The 14,555-nt window shown below is 51.2% G+C and overlaps 1 protein-coding gene across 2 annotated transcripts in view; it reads right to left on the reverse strand.

The window, feature by feature from the left end:
- The window catches only part of ITGA11 (integrin subunit alpha 11), a 128,139-nt gene that overhangs the window by 94,487 nt on the left and 19,097 nt on the right, over positions 1–14,555 (reverse strand). For both annotated transcript variants that reach the window (XM_082383248.1, XM_082383249.1), the window contains exon 2: positions 2,234–2,345. In XM_082383248.1, coding sequence (XP_082239374.1) covers positions 2,234–2,345 — 112 coding nt within the window. The remainder of the gene's footprint in view (positions 1–2,233; positions 2,346–14,555) is intronic.

Genomic DNA, 14,555 nt, shown 5'->3' on the forward strand with positions numbered 1-14,555 from the left:
ACTTCTGGAAGAAAACAGAGGAAAATATCTTCATGATCTTGGGAGAGGCAAAAATTTCTTAAATGGGACACACAAGAAACACTAACTATAAAAAAGACAGATAAATTAAGACTTCACTAAAGCTAAGAACTAACTCTGTTCATAAAAAGATACCATTAAAAGAATGAAAAGGCAAGATAGAGACTGGGAGAAGTTCTTTGCAATGTTTTTCTCTGACAAAGGATTTGTGTATAGAATATATTTTTTAAAGTCCTATAAATCAATAAGAAAAAGACACACAACACAATTTAAAAAATGGGCAAAAGACTCAATTGGACACTTCACAAAATAGGACACCAAAATGGCCAATAAATTTACAAAAGTTTACTCAACATCATTAGTCATTAGAAAAATGCCAATTAAACCCACAATTAGATACCACTACACACCATCAGAATGGCTAAAATTAACAACTGATAATACCAAGTGTTAGTGAGGATGGGAAGCAACTAGAACTCTCATGTTACTAGAAGGGTTTACATTGGTAAGCCATTTGGGGAAAAAACGCTTGGCAGGTCCTACAAACATATACCTTCCCCTTAACTCAGTGATTCTATTCCTGAGTATATACCAGATAAAAATGAGTGCATATGTTCATCAGAAGACATGTATAAGAATGTTAATAGTATCTCTACTTGAAATAGCCAAAAATGGAAACAATCCAAAGATCCATCGATAGTAGAATAAATAAATAAAACGTGGTGCATTGCTACCGTAGAATATTACACATCAGTGAAGAAACATCAAGTATGAAACATTCAACAGTATGTTAAACCTCAAAGACATAATGTTGAGTAAAACAGATAAGGTACAAATGAGTACTTAATGTGTGATATCATCTATATGAAGTTCAAAAACAGGCAATATCAATCTATGGTGATAGGAGTCAGAATAGTGGTTACCTGGAGAGGAACTGACTGGGTGGGAGGCACAGGGAGCTTTCCAGGGAGCAGGAAATGTTCTATATCATGTTCTGGGGGGTGATCACAATGGGCATATACATGTGTAAAAGTTCACTGGTTTGGACACTTAAGGTGTCTATGCTTTATTGTATCTAAGTTATACCTCAGTAGAAAGATAATAAGATACTCCTTCACAAAAAAATGTATGAGAGAATGTGTTAGATCTGAGTGGTAGGGTAGGGTGAGTGGGGAAGGAAGGTAGGAGAGGACATCACGGGAGGAGGGAACAGCCTGTGCAAAGAAGCTCTGGAGAACTGGAAAAATGGAAATAATGCAATGTGGTAGAGTGTTGAGCGCAGGAAAGGAGGTGAGGGAAGCAGAAGGAGAAGAGGGTGGGAGGGTAGGCAGAGGCCAGATTGGGAAGAGGGCAGGTAGGACATTTATCGTCAGTGTTCACATGGTCCCTTGACTCGGCAAGGGCTTCTAAGAGGGCAAAGCAGAGGCCTAGTCCTTTCCATCTCAGGAAGGAAGGAAAGCCTTGTCTTCTGACAGCTGAAAACCAATCAGCAGGAGGAGAATGGCAATGAACAGTACACGTGCGTGAGGGATCTTATTGGGGCGATGAAAATGTTCTACAACTGTTGAACTGCACAACTTGGTAAATTTACTTAAAAAAAAATCACCGAATCGACACTTGAAATGAGTAAATTATATAATATGTAAAGTATAATCCAACAAAGTTATATTAAACATCAGACGCAGACCCTTCCTGCCTCTTGATCGCCCCCGTCCCAGAGGGGTCCTTGGGATCTCTCTGGCCCTCTCCCCGCCACTCAGCCTTGCTCTCACTTCCCTTTGCCCCACTGTTCCTGTATTTTAGCTTTGAGCACACTCACATCTATCCCCTCAGAGACATCCCGCTCCCCAACAGCTCTCCCAGCCGCCAGGACCAGAGGCACTGCCCCCACTGATGAGACCCTGAGGCCCTGAGAGGGGATGGGAGGGTAATTATTGGTTCTAGGTGCCTGCTACTTGTGCTGTCCCATAACCCGGAGAAGGAGGGGTGTTCATTCCCATTTCTCAGATGAGAAGATCAAGGCCTGTGACATGGGATGCTCATGATTTCATGGACAGGGGCAGATCCTAGGCAGCCCCTGACCTGCCACGACAAGAAGTCAAGTCCCCGGCAAGGGGGGCGTCTACACGTGAGGGCCAGTGCGGCCAGCCAGCCGATGCAGGGGCTGGGTGTGGGGCGGTGCAGGGCTACTGTGGAGGCGGCAGCTCTCACTCACCACTTCTTGCCGCTGATGTCATGCTGCTGCACCGTGTAGCCAAAGAAGGCGGCTCTGGAGCCGGGGATGACTCGGGGCTTCTTGATGTCCATGTTGAAGGTGTCCGTGAACCCTGGGTGGGGAGGAGAGGAGTCAGGCAGGTGGAGGTCCAGGGTCTTGGCTGTGGATGGAGTCTGTTCCCCTGTCCCTGGGGAGCCCAGTTCCTGTTTGGGGAGCCAACAGTCTGATGGCAATGGCCCAGCCACTGCCCTGGGGGAGCCAATCTGATAGGGGAGGCATAGGCATAAAACCTACTCTTAGAGGGACCAGGCGGGTCTGAAGGGGAAGACCCAGTCCCTTCCCGAGAGAATTCCTGGTCTCACAAGGAAGAGACAGTCCCCGTCCCCCTCCATCACTCCTTCCTCCAACCCTGCTCCTTCTAGCTTCTGCTGGTCTCCTCTTCTGTTTTTTTTTTTCTCTTTTCCCTCCTCTCTCCTCCTTCGCTCCCCACTCCTCCCTCTCCTTCTCCCTTCTCTCACCTCTGCCTGTTAAAGAGTCACGGAGCTGATTTCCCACCTCTCTCGCCTCCCCCCGACAGCCCCAGCAAGCCTGGGGTCCTAGTGGCCACGGCTCCAGCGCTGCTGGCTGACCGCCTCCTTCTGAATCCATACGCAAAGCTCCGCCTGGCATACTGCTCAGCTGGAGCAGCTGAGGCAAAGCAGAGATAAATTCCCGTAACCCTTTCACCTTGGCCCCTAATCGGTCAATTAACCGATTCCACCTAGTGGAGAGCCTCGGGGCAAAGAGCTTTACCCCTTTGGCATGCTTGTGCTGAATCACAAGAAATAGCAATTCACACTTGTATGCTGCTTAGGGGTTCTGGGTCTCCTCACATTTGCCATCATTTACCCTCACAGGACTTTGGGGGAACGGGCAAGCATCATCCACATTTGGCAGAGGGGGGGTTCAGACCCAGAGAGGTTAAGAGGCTGTCCAGGGGTACACAGCGGGTCAGCGGCAGCATCAGAGCCAGGACCTCAGGTACCTGCTCTGCGACTCCTTCCCTCCACGAGGCATTTTCAGGCATGTCTGGCCTCGTTACATATCAGTACCTACAGGACCACCAAACTTGGGACCCATGGGATTTAAGGGGTGGGATCCTACCATGAGCCAAAAGTCTCAGATAAGTGAAAACCAATCAGCAGAACAAAACAGAGTAGACAGAATATCATTGTTGTTCCTTTCACGTGTAGGGCACTTTATAAATTTCACAGAACACTCACATACCTGCTATCATCTGATCTCCACGACAACCCTGGGATGTGGGCAGCAAAGGGAAAGCCGAGGGTCAGAGAGGTGAACTGACCTGCCCAAGGTCCCAAAGCCTGCTGGATAGGGACTCTGAATCTGAGGCTAGTATCGCTGAGCGTCCCTCTGTCCTTCCCTTGGCACGGACCCCCTGAGTCTGAGTGTTCAAGAGTGATGCCCCTGGGCTTCCCTGGTGGCGCAGTGGTTGAGAATCTGCCTGCCAATGCGGGGGACAGGGGTTCGAGCCCTGGTCTGGGAAGATCCCACATGCCGCGGAGCGACTGGGCCCGTGAGCCGCAACTGCTGAGCCTGCGCGTCTGGAGCCTGTGCTCCACAACAAGAGAGGCCGCGATAGTGAGAGGCCCGCGCACCGCGATGAAGAGTGGCCCCCGCTTGCCGCAACTGGAGAAAGCCCCCGCAGAGAAACGAAGACCCAACACAGCCATAAATAAAAAATTAAAAAAAAAAGAATTCTTCTAAAAAAAAAAAAAAAAAAAAAAAAAGAGTGATGCCCTGGAGCATGTACTTGAATAAGGCCCACTGTACAGGACCAAGAGGTTTCTTCTACACTTTCTTTTCTGCTCAGCAAATGGGTACAGTGGCCAAAAATTCCATCATTAGAGTCCCAGAATTAGAGTCCCCTTAGGTAACACTGGAACACCTTAGATTAGGGATGTTAGATATGTGTTCTCACTCATCCATGTCAATTGATTATTAGTGTTGCCTGGAGCACTGAGTTAAGAAGGATTCTGAGGTCAAGTCTGGGCTCAGTGGGCAAGACTAGTGTGATCAGTGAGCAGTACCTGCTGGGGATACAGGAGCAGACAGTGACAGCAAGTGGCTACGTAGCTGCCAACCCTGTCTTCATGATTGCTAATCTGCCACATGAACTTAGTGTCATAGCCCTAAGTGGGGGTGGGGGAAGAAGAGTATGCTGTTTACATACTCTTATTTACAAAGCCCAGCCCACGAATGGACTTATCAGCCTGGTTAGAAGCAGGCAGCCTTGGGGAAGAGGGGCCTGGTCGGGTGAGCACAGGGGGATGAAGGGGCACAGGTCCTTGGCCAATGAGGGCATGTCACAGAGCAGAGAGGGACACTAGTGTCACCTGTGCACAGCTGGGAGGTGGACAGAGAGAGGTGAAAGAAGAAGTGGAGTTGCAGATGAGGAACTCTCCAACTCTGTCCTAGGAATGGACACACACACATGCACACGCGAGGATGTACACACAGAGAGGCACACATGTGCATGCACACAGACACACATCCATGCACACACATGCACAGGCCACGCATATTCCCTGACTGGGGGGGCAACACTTTATCTGGCTCCCTGGTGCCCCCTGGAGATGTTCCCTGGTGGTCCTTGGTCCTCCCTTTCCTGCATCTGAGCCCAGCAAAGGGAGGTGACCTTGACAAGAGGAAAGTATGCTGGGCAGTCAAGAAATCCAGACCCACCCGCCACTCCCAGGCCGACAAGGGGGTGAGGGCCAAGTGAAGCTAAGGCCATAAATTGTGTCTTCAGGGCCTTCTCTACCATCAGTGCTTCTTGGGCAAACATGGCCAGAAGGATCCTTCCAAGACCTGTCAGATCCAATCACTCCTCAGCTCCATATGCTCCATCGTTTTCCCACCAACTCACAGTCAAAGCGAAAATCCTTACCTGCAAGGCCCTGCATGATCCCACCCGGGTCCCTCTGCCCCTCATTTCCTGTCCTCCCCCTCCATCCCTCTGCTGCAGCCACTCTGTCCCGCTTGCCGTTCTTAGAATGTGTCAGACCCGTCCCCACTTAGCATCTTTGCCCTGGCTGTTCCCTCTGCCTGGAAAGCTCCTCCCTGGGTTACCCGCAGGGCTCACTCCCTCAAGTCATTCAGGTCTCTGTTTCAATGCCACCTTGTCCCTTACCAGGACACCCTGTCACTCTTATCCCCCTTATTCTTCTTCATTTGTCCCCATAGCACTTATCACTAACATGTTACATATTTATCTGTTTATTGTCACGTGGCTGATATTCTATAATATTCTTATGTCTTCTAAGTGCCGAGAGACGCTGCTCACTGCTGTATCCTTAGTGCCTTGAATAAAGATCTAGCTCAGAGTCAGCAGTCAATAGATACTGCTTGATTGAATGGTTAGAGACCAGGACCCACATTTGGCTGGGACGCTCTCTCCCCTCAACGAGTAACAGGGGAAAAAATATTTACTGAGCACTGATATGTTCCAGGCACTATTCTAGGTATCTCACCAGTAATTTTATATTACTTAGTTAAATCTCACACCAACCCTGTGAAATAGATATTATCATACCTCTGGGAGGTTAAGTAATTTGCCCCAAATCACTCAGCTAGGAGGAAGTTAGAGCAAGCCCATGATCAGGTAGCTTAGGGCACTGGGGTGATGTGCTACCCCTGGGAGAGCAGCTTTTCAGAGAAGGACCCACTGGAGGCAGGGAAAATTCTTTTCAGAGAAACGGGTCTTCCCTCTTGCCCTCAGGTCCCACCTCCTCTGTCTTTGGGTTTGGCTGGGGGCAGCAGATGGGAGAGGAGGCCGGCAGCCCTGTGCTCCTTCCCTCCCCCCGGGGGCTTTGTCTAGGACTAGTCCTGTCTCCCCCAGTGTCCCCACCCCCCAACCCCCAGGACAGGATTAGTGAAATCTGGCCACAGGGAAGAGGACAAAAGCTCTCAGGGACGGGGCATTAAGTTACAAAGTGCTGGTTTCTTCCCTCGGTCGGCATTTGCTTCTGACCAAACCGAACCAACCAGAGAATGGATTTCCTAAAAGTGATGTCAAGTCTGACACCCTGACCTTGGCTCCTGGCCCGCTCCCCTGATGGCAGGTGGCTTTCATGCTTGGGGAATGTACTCTTCTCAGAGATTTATGAACCCCAAATACCAATAAAAGAAAACAAAGTTGTTTTTGATGGGAGTCAACAGGCCGATTGCAGAGACAGTGGGAGCCTGGTTGGGCAGCCTGCCACTTTACTGCCCTTGATATTGATGACAGAGGGGGAAAAAAACCACAATTCCTGGCCTGCTCTCCTGTGGACTATGGCCAAAGTTACATCAGCTGCTGCTCCCTTTCTCAGAATCTTATCTTTTAAAAAAGCATCAGCCAGTTCCAAGAAAGCACTGAAACCACAGCATGATGTTTGAGCATCGCTTGATCTCAAACCCACCACTCCAGGCTAAGGTGGAGGCTACTGTCCGATCACCAGGCAGGGTGGCCACAGTCCCAAATGCTGAGGCGTACTGGCCAACACGTGTCTGGAGCTCCTGTGGACTCACCAGCTCCACGGGGAGTGCTCACTAGAGCTTAAGGAGACTCAGCTGAGCATCCATGATGGGCTGCCTCCACCCTCTACCAGTCACACCCCCCACTGCTGCCGCTAGCTTCCCAAGGGTCTTGGGAGAAAGTCCAAAGTCTCCATGGGGCCCCATGGCCCTCAGAGCATCCCTAGCCTGTCTCATCAAGTATTCCTCTGGCTCCCTGCTGTCCAGGCCCCAGGGCCGCCTTTCTGCTCCTTAGATGCACCTTGCTGCCTCCCATCTTGGGGCCTTTGCACATGCTATTTCTTCTGCCTGAGCATCTCTGATGAACTTCTCATCACCTTCAGATCTCAGCACAAATGTCCCATTCTTGACCCCTCCCCAAGAAGCTTCCCTGACCGCCCCCCCCAACCCCCGCCATTACATCAAATTTTGCCTAGTGATCTCAATGTGAGAAGCCTGGCTCCAGCATTCATTGACTAATGGGTGACCCTGGGTCAGGGACTTCTCTGGTCCTCAGTTTACTCTTCTATAAAATGGGAATAATAATACTAACCTCAAAGTGTGGTGGACAAAACTGAATGCAGTGACTAACCTGTGGCAGTGCCTGGTCCATGGAAAGCACGCAGTAGATCTCGGTCAATTGGAACTGAATCAAGATTCCCTGCTCTCTGAGCTGCCTCAGTGCCTTTGCCCATGCTGTTCACCCTGACTGAAGGCCTTTCTTCCCTTCTTCTCAAACATCAAGGCCCAGCTCTGATGACACCTCTGCTACAACGTGGTCCTTCCTCTGGGTTGCTCATAGCTTCTGTTGCTTTCTACCATGGATTACAGTAGTTTCCACATCTTCCCTGCTTTCTTATCCAGCTACACACTATTCAGGGCAACATTCAGGAGTAGCTTTGTATATTTTTATCTTTGCTCTGTGCCAGGAATATGCAGAGAGACTTGCCTGATGGATTTCTCACCCTCTGAGAAGCTGTTCCCAGAATCAGTACCTGTTGGCCTCTTCTTCCCTTAGTTTATTTCCTAGCTCTCTGATTGGTACGGACAGTCCCTTACCATTTAGATAACAGTAATAAAAATCATAGTGTACATGCACATAGAACTCACTAGGCACCAGGCACTGTTCTAAATTTATTTAATCCTCACAACAACCTCTTGAAGCAAGTATATTATTATTCTCACTTTACAGGTGAGGAAACTGAAGCACAAAGAAGGCAGGTAACTGGCCATGGTCACGCAGCTAGGAAGTGGTAGGGTCGCACTCTGAGGCCTCATTGGTCCTGCCCTGGGCTGCCTGCCACCATCAAGCCTTCCTCCCCACTTCTGTCACTTGAGCTCCTCACTGCTGGGCTAGCCCTCCTCCCTCCCACCCTTTCTTAAAAACTCACCCATCCTGGGTCCCACGGCCTCAGATCCTGCTCGCTAGAGAACTGACAGGTGCATCCCTGATCACAACAGGCAGAATACAGGGGACCAGGTGTGCCAGAAAGACACAGCCAGAGTCCCAAGGACCTTGAAAATCTGGATGAAGCACCAGATTTGACAGCAGGAGGAAGCTACTCTGGGGAACCTGAGAGTGACCATCTTTCAGCCGCCTTCCATCTGCCAGGCCTCTGCTCATTCTCTGGGTCCTGCTTTGGGTTGCGGACGTACATTGTGTAGGCAAGAGCTTTCATTTTCCTTGGATGGTGGGAGCTAGGATGGGGGCCAGGGAGGCTGAAATAGTATCAGAACTCTCTCGCGTTAGCTCCCTCTTCCCGGTTTTACTTGCCCCTCAAGAATCTTCATGTCTAAAAGCAAATCACAGATAGGGAGGGGCAGGGGACAGGAGAAAAGACCCTGACAAAAGAAAAGACCCTAAGCGAAAAGAAATGGTAATGTGGACCTCCTTCTGCTATGGAAAACAAAATCACACGTTCCAACCTGAGATGCGGTGGCTGGTTTGCATCCTCTGCATTGCTGCCCCTTCTGCTGTGGCAAATAACGAAAGCTGGGTGGTTCTTGATCTGCCGCCAGCCCCAGCTGTCTTTCCCTTCTTACCCGAAGCTGTTGTTTCAAAGACAGGCATCTAAGAAGGCCATGTCAGGTTTGGGGGCATTGCTGGTGAGGCCTGAAGCCCCCACACCTCTGTCTAGGCTCTAGTGAGGCGCTAGTGAGATATGAGAGAAGGGGTGGGGTGTGGGGAGAATGTGGTCCCCTCATCAGAGAAGCTTCTGCCAGTTGAGGGAGGAAGGCCTCCACTGGAGAGGAGGTGGCTCCAGGTCAGGGAGGCCTCCGACTCCAGGGATCCTGCCCTTGGGGGCCTGCAGCCCTCACAGGAGACCTAGTAACTATGCCCTCCCCCAGGAAGCCTCTGGAGGGTGGGGCTCTGGGCCCTGCCCTTGAGAGCTGCTAGGGAATCACACTGGATTGTGAGCTTCTTTCTGCCTATACCTCCACTCATGGAGGAATGAATACTTGTGAAGTTTAGCGAATACTTGTTAAGGGTTGGGGTTAAACCTCTACACTGAGCAGAGTGAATTCCATACATCTTCTCCCCATCCCAAGACTCCAAGCAAAGGACAAGGACTGGGTTTCACTTATCTCTTCAGTCCCACTGCAGGGTTTGGGACACAGAGATGCTCAGTAAAATGTGTTGAACTAAAGTAGAAGATTCAGCTCTGACTAACAACAACAAACAACGCCTGTGAAGCATCCCCACTTAACGCTGGGCTGGGCCATATGAGGCAGAAATTAAAGTGTGTCAGTTTCCAGCCAAGGTCTTAGGATGCCTTGTCTGTTTCTGCTTGCCCACTTACACTTCGGCCATCAATATGAGAAGTATTTGCTCAGTCTGGCCCACTGATCCCAGGAAAAAGATGAGAGATATTTGGAGCTGAACTGCCCTAGCCAAGCCCGGCTGGGGTCAGCCATCCCCCACATACATAAGCAAGCCCCATGAGGCCAGCAGGGCTCTCAGTTGAGCTTAGCTGAGGTCAGTTGACATCCAGCTGACCCAGCCACATGAACTAAATAATTATTGTCTGTCACTCAGAGTTGGGGGGATTATTTGTTACATGGCATTATTGTAGCAATTGGTAACTGACTCAGTCTGGCTCTTAAATCAGCAGTCCCCAACCTTTTTGGCACCAGGGACCGGTTTCATGGAAGACAATTTTTCCACGGACGGTGGGGAGGGGGTGGATGGCTCAGGCGGTAATGCAAGCGATGGGGAGCGGCTGATGAAGCTTTGCTCACTCGCCCGCCGCTCACCTCCTGCTGTGTGGTCTGCTTTCTAACAGGCTAAGGACCAGTACCGGTCCTCGGCCCGGGGGTTGGGGACCCCTGTCTTAAATGATGGACAATCAGGGAAGGGGAGGAATAATTACACAATGGGGATTCATGGTTTCTGGGGTGGTAACCCAGTCATTCCCTTCTCAAGAGCTCACGGGGAGGCCTGGACCTAGCCTGTCAGGTAGCAGAGAGGCCTAGCAGGCAGGTCATGACCTCTCCTGCCTGAGCCATGCACCAAGAGCCTTAGAGCTGGGCTGTCCTGCCTCATTGGGACATAGGAATGGCAGATACAGGAACAACAGACATACAGACAGACCCCTAGCATCCATGCTGGGCTCAAGGGCCCTCCCGTACCTCATTTTCTCTCTGCCCAATGGTCAGGGGACGTGAACCCTGGACAATTTAACACAGGGTCAAAAATGGTGTGCAGCAAATATGTTATCAGGGAAGGGTAACTTATTAGGATTTTATTTTCAAGAGCAAACAGGGATCTTATAGATCCAATAAACTAGTGGTCTCAAAACTTTGTTTTTCTGCAGTGAATCCCACCTTTTGGAAACAAAATCTATACAATGAAAAGCAGACACAGGAAGCTGAGGTTGGGGTTAAGGATGGGGGACAAGGAAACTCCCCACTTGCAGTGACAATCCTAAGACATTTCTTTGGAACCCTAGGGTGTCCTGGAACATAGTTTGAGAACCACTTGATTGGGTTTAAGACCCTTGTTAGTGAGAGAACTCAGGCTGGGAGAGGGGTGGGGATTTGTCCAAGGTCACCATGCCCATCTTTATTTACCACCACTGCCTCTGTATACCCCTGCTCTACAGTCCTTCAATTCCACGAATGTCTATTTGGGGCTACGATGCTCCAGGTTCCATGCTGGGTAGTAGGGCCATGACTTGTGGTCTTCAGAGTCTGCAGCCATATGTGTGAGCCAACAGACATGTCTGCATGTCACCAGAGCCCAAAGTGAAGCCCAGAGAAGGCTGGACCAGGGCAGGGTGACCTGCGTTCTAATCTCAGCTTTGTCACTAAATCGGCCGAGTGTCCATGGAGAGTCGCTATGCCTTTCTGGGCCTCAGGGTCCCCATCTGTCAAATGAGAGGGTTGAGCTCTCTGCTACTAAGGCCCAGCCCTGGCACATGTCAGAGAGGTTCTCTAGAGCAAACACACAGCCAGCTTCCAGTTGTCGGCACGCGAGCATCTGTCTTGAGTCTCCACAAACAATTTAGAATTGAAAGCCAGGCGGTATGGAGGAATGCAAGCTCCTCTTAATGTCAGCTGAAGCCAAACACACTTAGGAAGGGGAATTCTCCAGGCACAAATGATCATATTTTGCATTCCCAAGCCAAAAGAGAGTTGAAGAAAACTGTCATCTAATGCTCTGCGTTATCCAGGCCCCAGCTCCCTCTCCCCTTGCCTGAACCGTGGAGACCTGGCCTCAGCGCCCTACTTCCCTGGCTGTGGCTTCTGGGCACACTCAGATGTCAAAGGGACGAAGGCCCTGGTGGGGGTCCAGGCAATGTGATCACCTTTCCAAGAAAGCCCAGCCTCGTCCTGGAGCTGGACTGTGCTGCTAAAACCTCAGCGAGGAAATGTGGAGCAAGCAGGCAGGGGGCACCACAGTTCCCTTCCAGACTCGTCTTATTTCAAAAATTGAGGATGCCGGTGGTATGCACTGAATCCTTGAGTACATGGCTATATGGCCTTGGAGTGGCCAAAGCTTCTCTCTCCCTGGGATCTTCTAGGCATGGAAGCCATGATCCCTTAGGAGGGAGACATGGCTGGAGGACCACTGCCAAGGTCAAAGGCCAGAGGATGGACTCCTGACTTTAGGACAGCTGATTCTAGGACTCAGAAAAGAGGACATGGGAATACAATGTCCACCTCCCGAGAGCTAGGGCTGTTGTGATGAGTAGAACTAGGTTGGGCACCAGGAGACCTGGGTCCTCCCCTGGGTTCTGTCACTGACTGGCTGAACCTTGAACAAGTTACTTCTCCCCAGGCCTTAGTCTGCAATATAGAAAATGAGGAAGCTAGACCAGGTGGTCTAAAAACCTTTACAGTCAGGATGTTCTGAGTCTGTGTGACCCTTCTCCTCTGGATTCATTTCCAAATTCATCTCCCTTTGGAGGGGAGGAGTAGGCAGATGAACACTGGGGCACCCCAAGGGGGCAAGCAGATGGCCATTGCCCCTGCAGGTCTCTATCAGGTTGGCTGCCAGGACCGGGGCCATTCCCTCCCTCCTCTCTAGCACCTGGGTCCAACACAAGCGCCCCTCAGCTTCAAGCCACTTATGAAAGTGAGCTGTAACACCCTGCCGGCTGCTCCCCAGTGGCTTAGCCCTGAGCTGCCACTGCCCTGCTGCTGGAACTGGGGGCCATGATCAGGTGGGGGCTGGTCTGGTGATATCAAGCCAGTTCTTACCACCAGGCCCTGCTGCCCCCCTGGTGCTTTAGAGCAAACCTGCCCACACTTGGGTCTCCCCAGGAGAGAGACAAATGCGTCCTCCCTACTCTTGGCAAAGACCATCCTGTTTCCTAGCTTCTCTAATCAACTTAATCAGCATCTCTTTTACACAATGACTGCCTTCTGGATGTGGCTTCGTGTCTCTCTGCTAACTGGTCATTATCACACTGCCTTTTTCCTCAGAAGGAAACGCTATGGAGTCTACCCTGCTTCATACTCCTCCAACCACTAATATCACCAGCCAACCGCCGTTCTTCCTTCTCCTTCCCTCTGTTGAAGAAGCAGGAGAGAGCCTTATCTCTGCATGGAGTCTCCTATCCTCGGCTCCCCTAGCTTCATGCAGGTCAGAACACGGCTCACTGGGAGCAACTGGTGTGTGCGTGTGTGTGCTGTGTGTGCATGTGTGTGCACATGTGGCCAAGGGATTAGCCAGAGAGGACAGGGTGGGGAGGGGTAATGACAGGCGGCAATGATTTCTCCCCATTGGAGTCCAGAGAGAGGGGCGGGTTTAGGGGAGGGAGGTGCCTTCAGTCTGAAGGGCCAGCTCTATCCCTAGACTGGACAGAGAGGGAAGGCAGAGGGAATTGGAGAGTGACTTCCGCGGAAAGGCGTCGTTCCTCCCCACGGAATGAGCACAGCACTTGTTCCTTAGGGGAATCTCAGGGAAGTGATCTCATCTGGGAGCCAGAGCATCCCTGGTCCACACCCACTGCTGCTTCTGGCCACGAGCGGCTCTGAGCTTGCCAGCGGCTGTGCCGTGGGTGTCTGTGGCCACATGTCCACCTTCCAGGGAAGAAGAACCCAAATCAATATGTACTTTGATGTCCCCTGAATGTTAAATGTGTGAAAAAGAACATGTAAGAATCAGAAAGCTTCCACGTGTGTGCGATGAGGGGGCGGGGGAACCACCGTGGCTGGAGAGTTCTGGGTTCCACTAGAGCTGAGTCTGGAGGAAGCCCTCACGCGTGCACAGAGATGTCAACTGGGAAAGAGCTCGCATATTCACCAGCTCATCAGGTCCCTGCAGGCGGCCTCTTAACGAGCAGTCTACACAGCAGGAGTGCTGCCTGCCCCTCTCCCCTCCAAGGTTTTGCTCTCAGTTCCCTCCCCCCGAATGCCTTCTCATATTGTCTGCCCCATCCTGCACCTGCCTGTCAGGGGGCCCAGGGCGTGTCCCACTCACCCCTTCCATCTACCCACCCTGTGCCCTTCTCTGACTGTCCTGCCTCCTGAGCCAACTCTCCCCACCTGGGGCGGAGAGTCCAGGGGATGGAACCACGCCATGGACTGCACCTGCATCCCCTTGGGGCCTAGAGTTACAAACACTAGGGGAAGCAATGGACAAATATGAAGTCAACACACACAAAGGGTGGGCTTGGGGCCTCTTTCACCAATGGGAAACGGAGGCTAAGGAAGGTTACCTGCCGGGACCCAGTCTTCTAGCCGGTGGGGCACATGTAGAGTGGGGATCCAGCCCTCCCCAGCCCCTGGGCAGGGCGCTTGTTCCACTCCTTCCCCGAATCTCCCAGCGGGATTCAGCTGCCACTCTCAGAGCACCTACCAAGTGCCAGGACGGGCCAGGTGCCTTAGAAGAGTATTTCATTTAATTCTAACAAGTGATTTGGGATTTTTTCCCCATTGAACAGGTGAGGAAACTAAAGGTCCAAGACTGACTTGCCTGGGGCCCAGGTGCTGGTGCCGAGGTCTCATCCTGCCTGCTTCCCAGGCTACACATCTTTTAGTGCTTTTGAGCACCCGCATCAAGGCTGGCTGTGTCTGTGAGAGGGCAGGCAGGGCAGCTGAGAGCTCTCCTTGGTGGGGTCGGATAAGACCCCCTACTCACACCTGAAAATGACACCCTTCCAGCTGGACCAGTGATAGCCCTCTCTGAGAAGCTTTCATTTGAGTTGAAGCATTGAAGACCCTATGCTAACCTTACCTTTGGTGCCAAAAGGGAGGCTACTTTAACCAAGCTGAGGGGGTTCTGTCCCTCCTCACCTCTGCTCCCTGCACAGTGTCT

The sequence above is a fragment of the Balaenoptera borealis genome, assembly GCF_965194805.1.
Source record: "Balaenoptera borealis genome assembly, chromosome: 3".
NCBI classification, from domain to species: domain Eukaryota; kingdom Metazoa; phylum Chordata; class Mammalia; order Artiodactyla; family Balaenopteridae; genus Balaenoptera; species Balaenoptera borealis.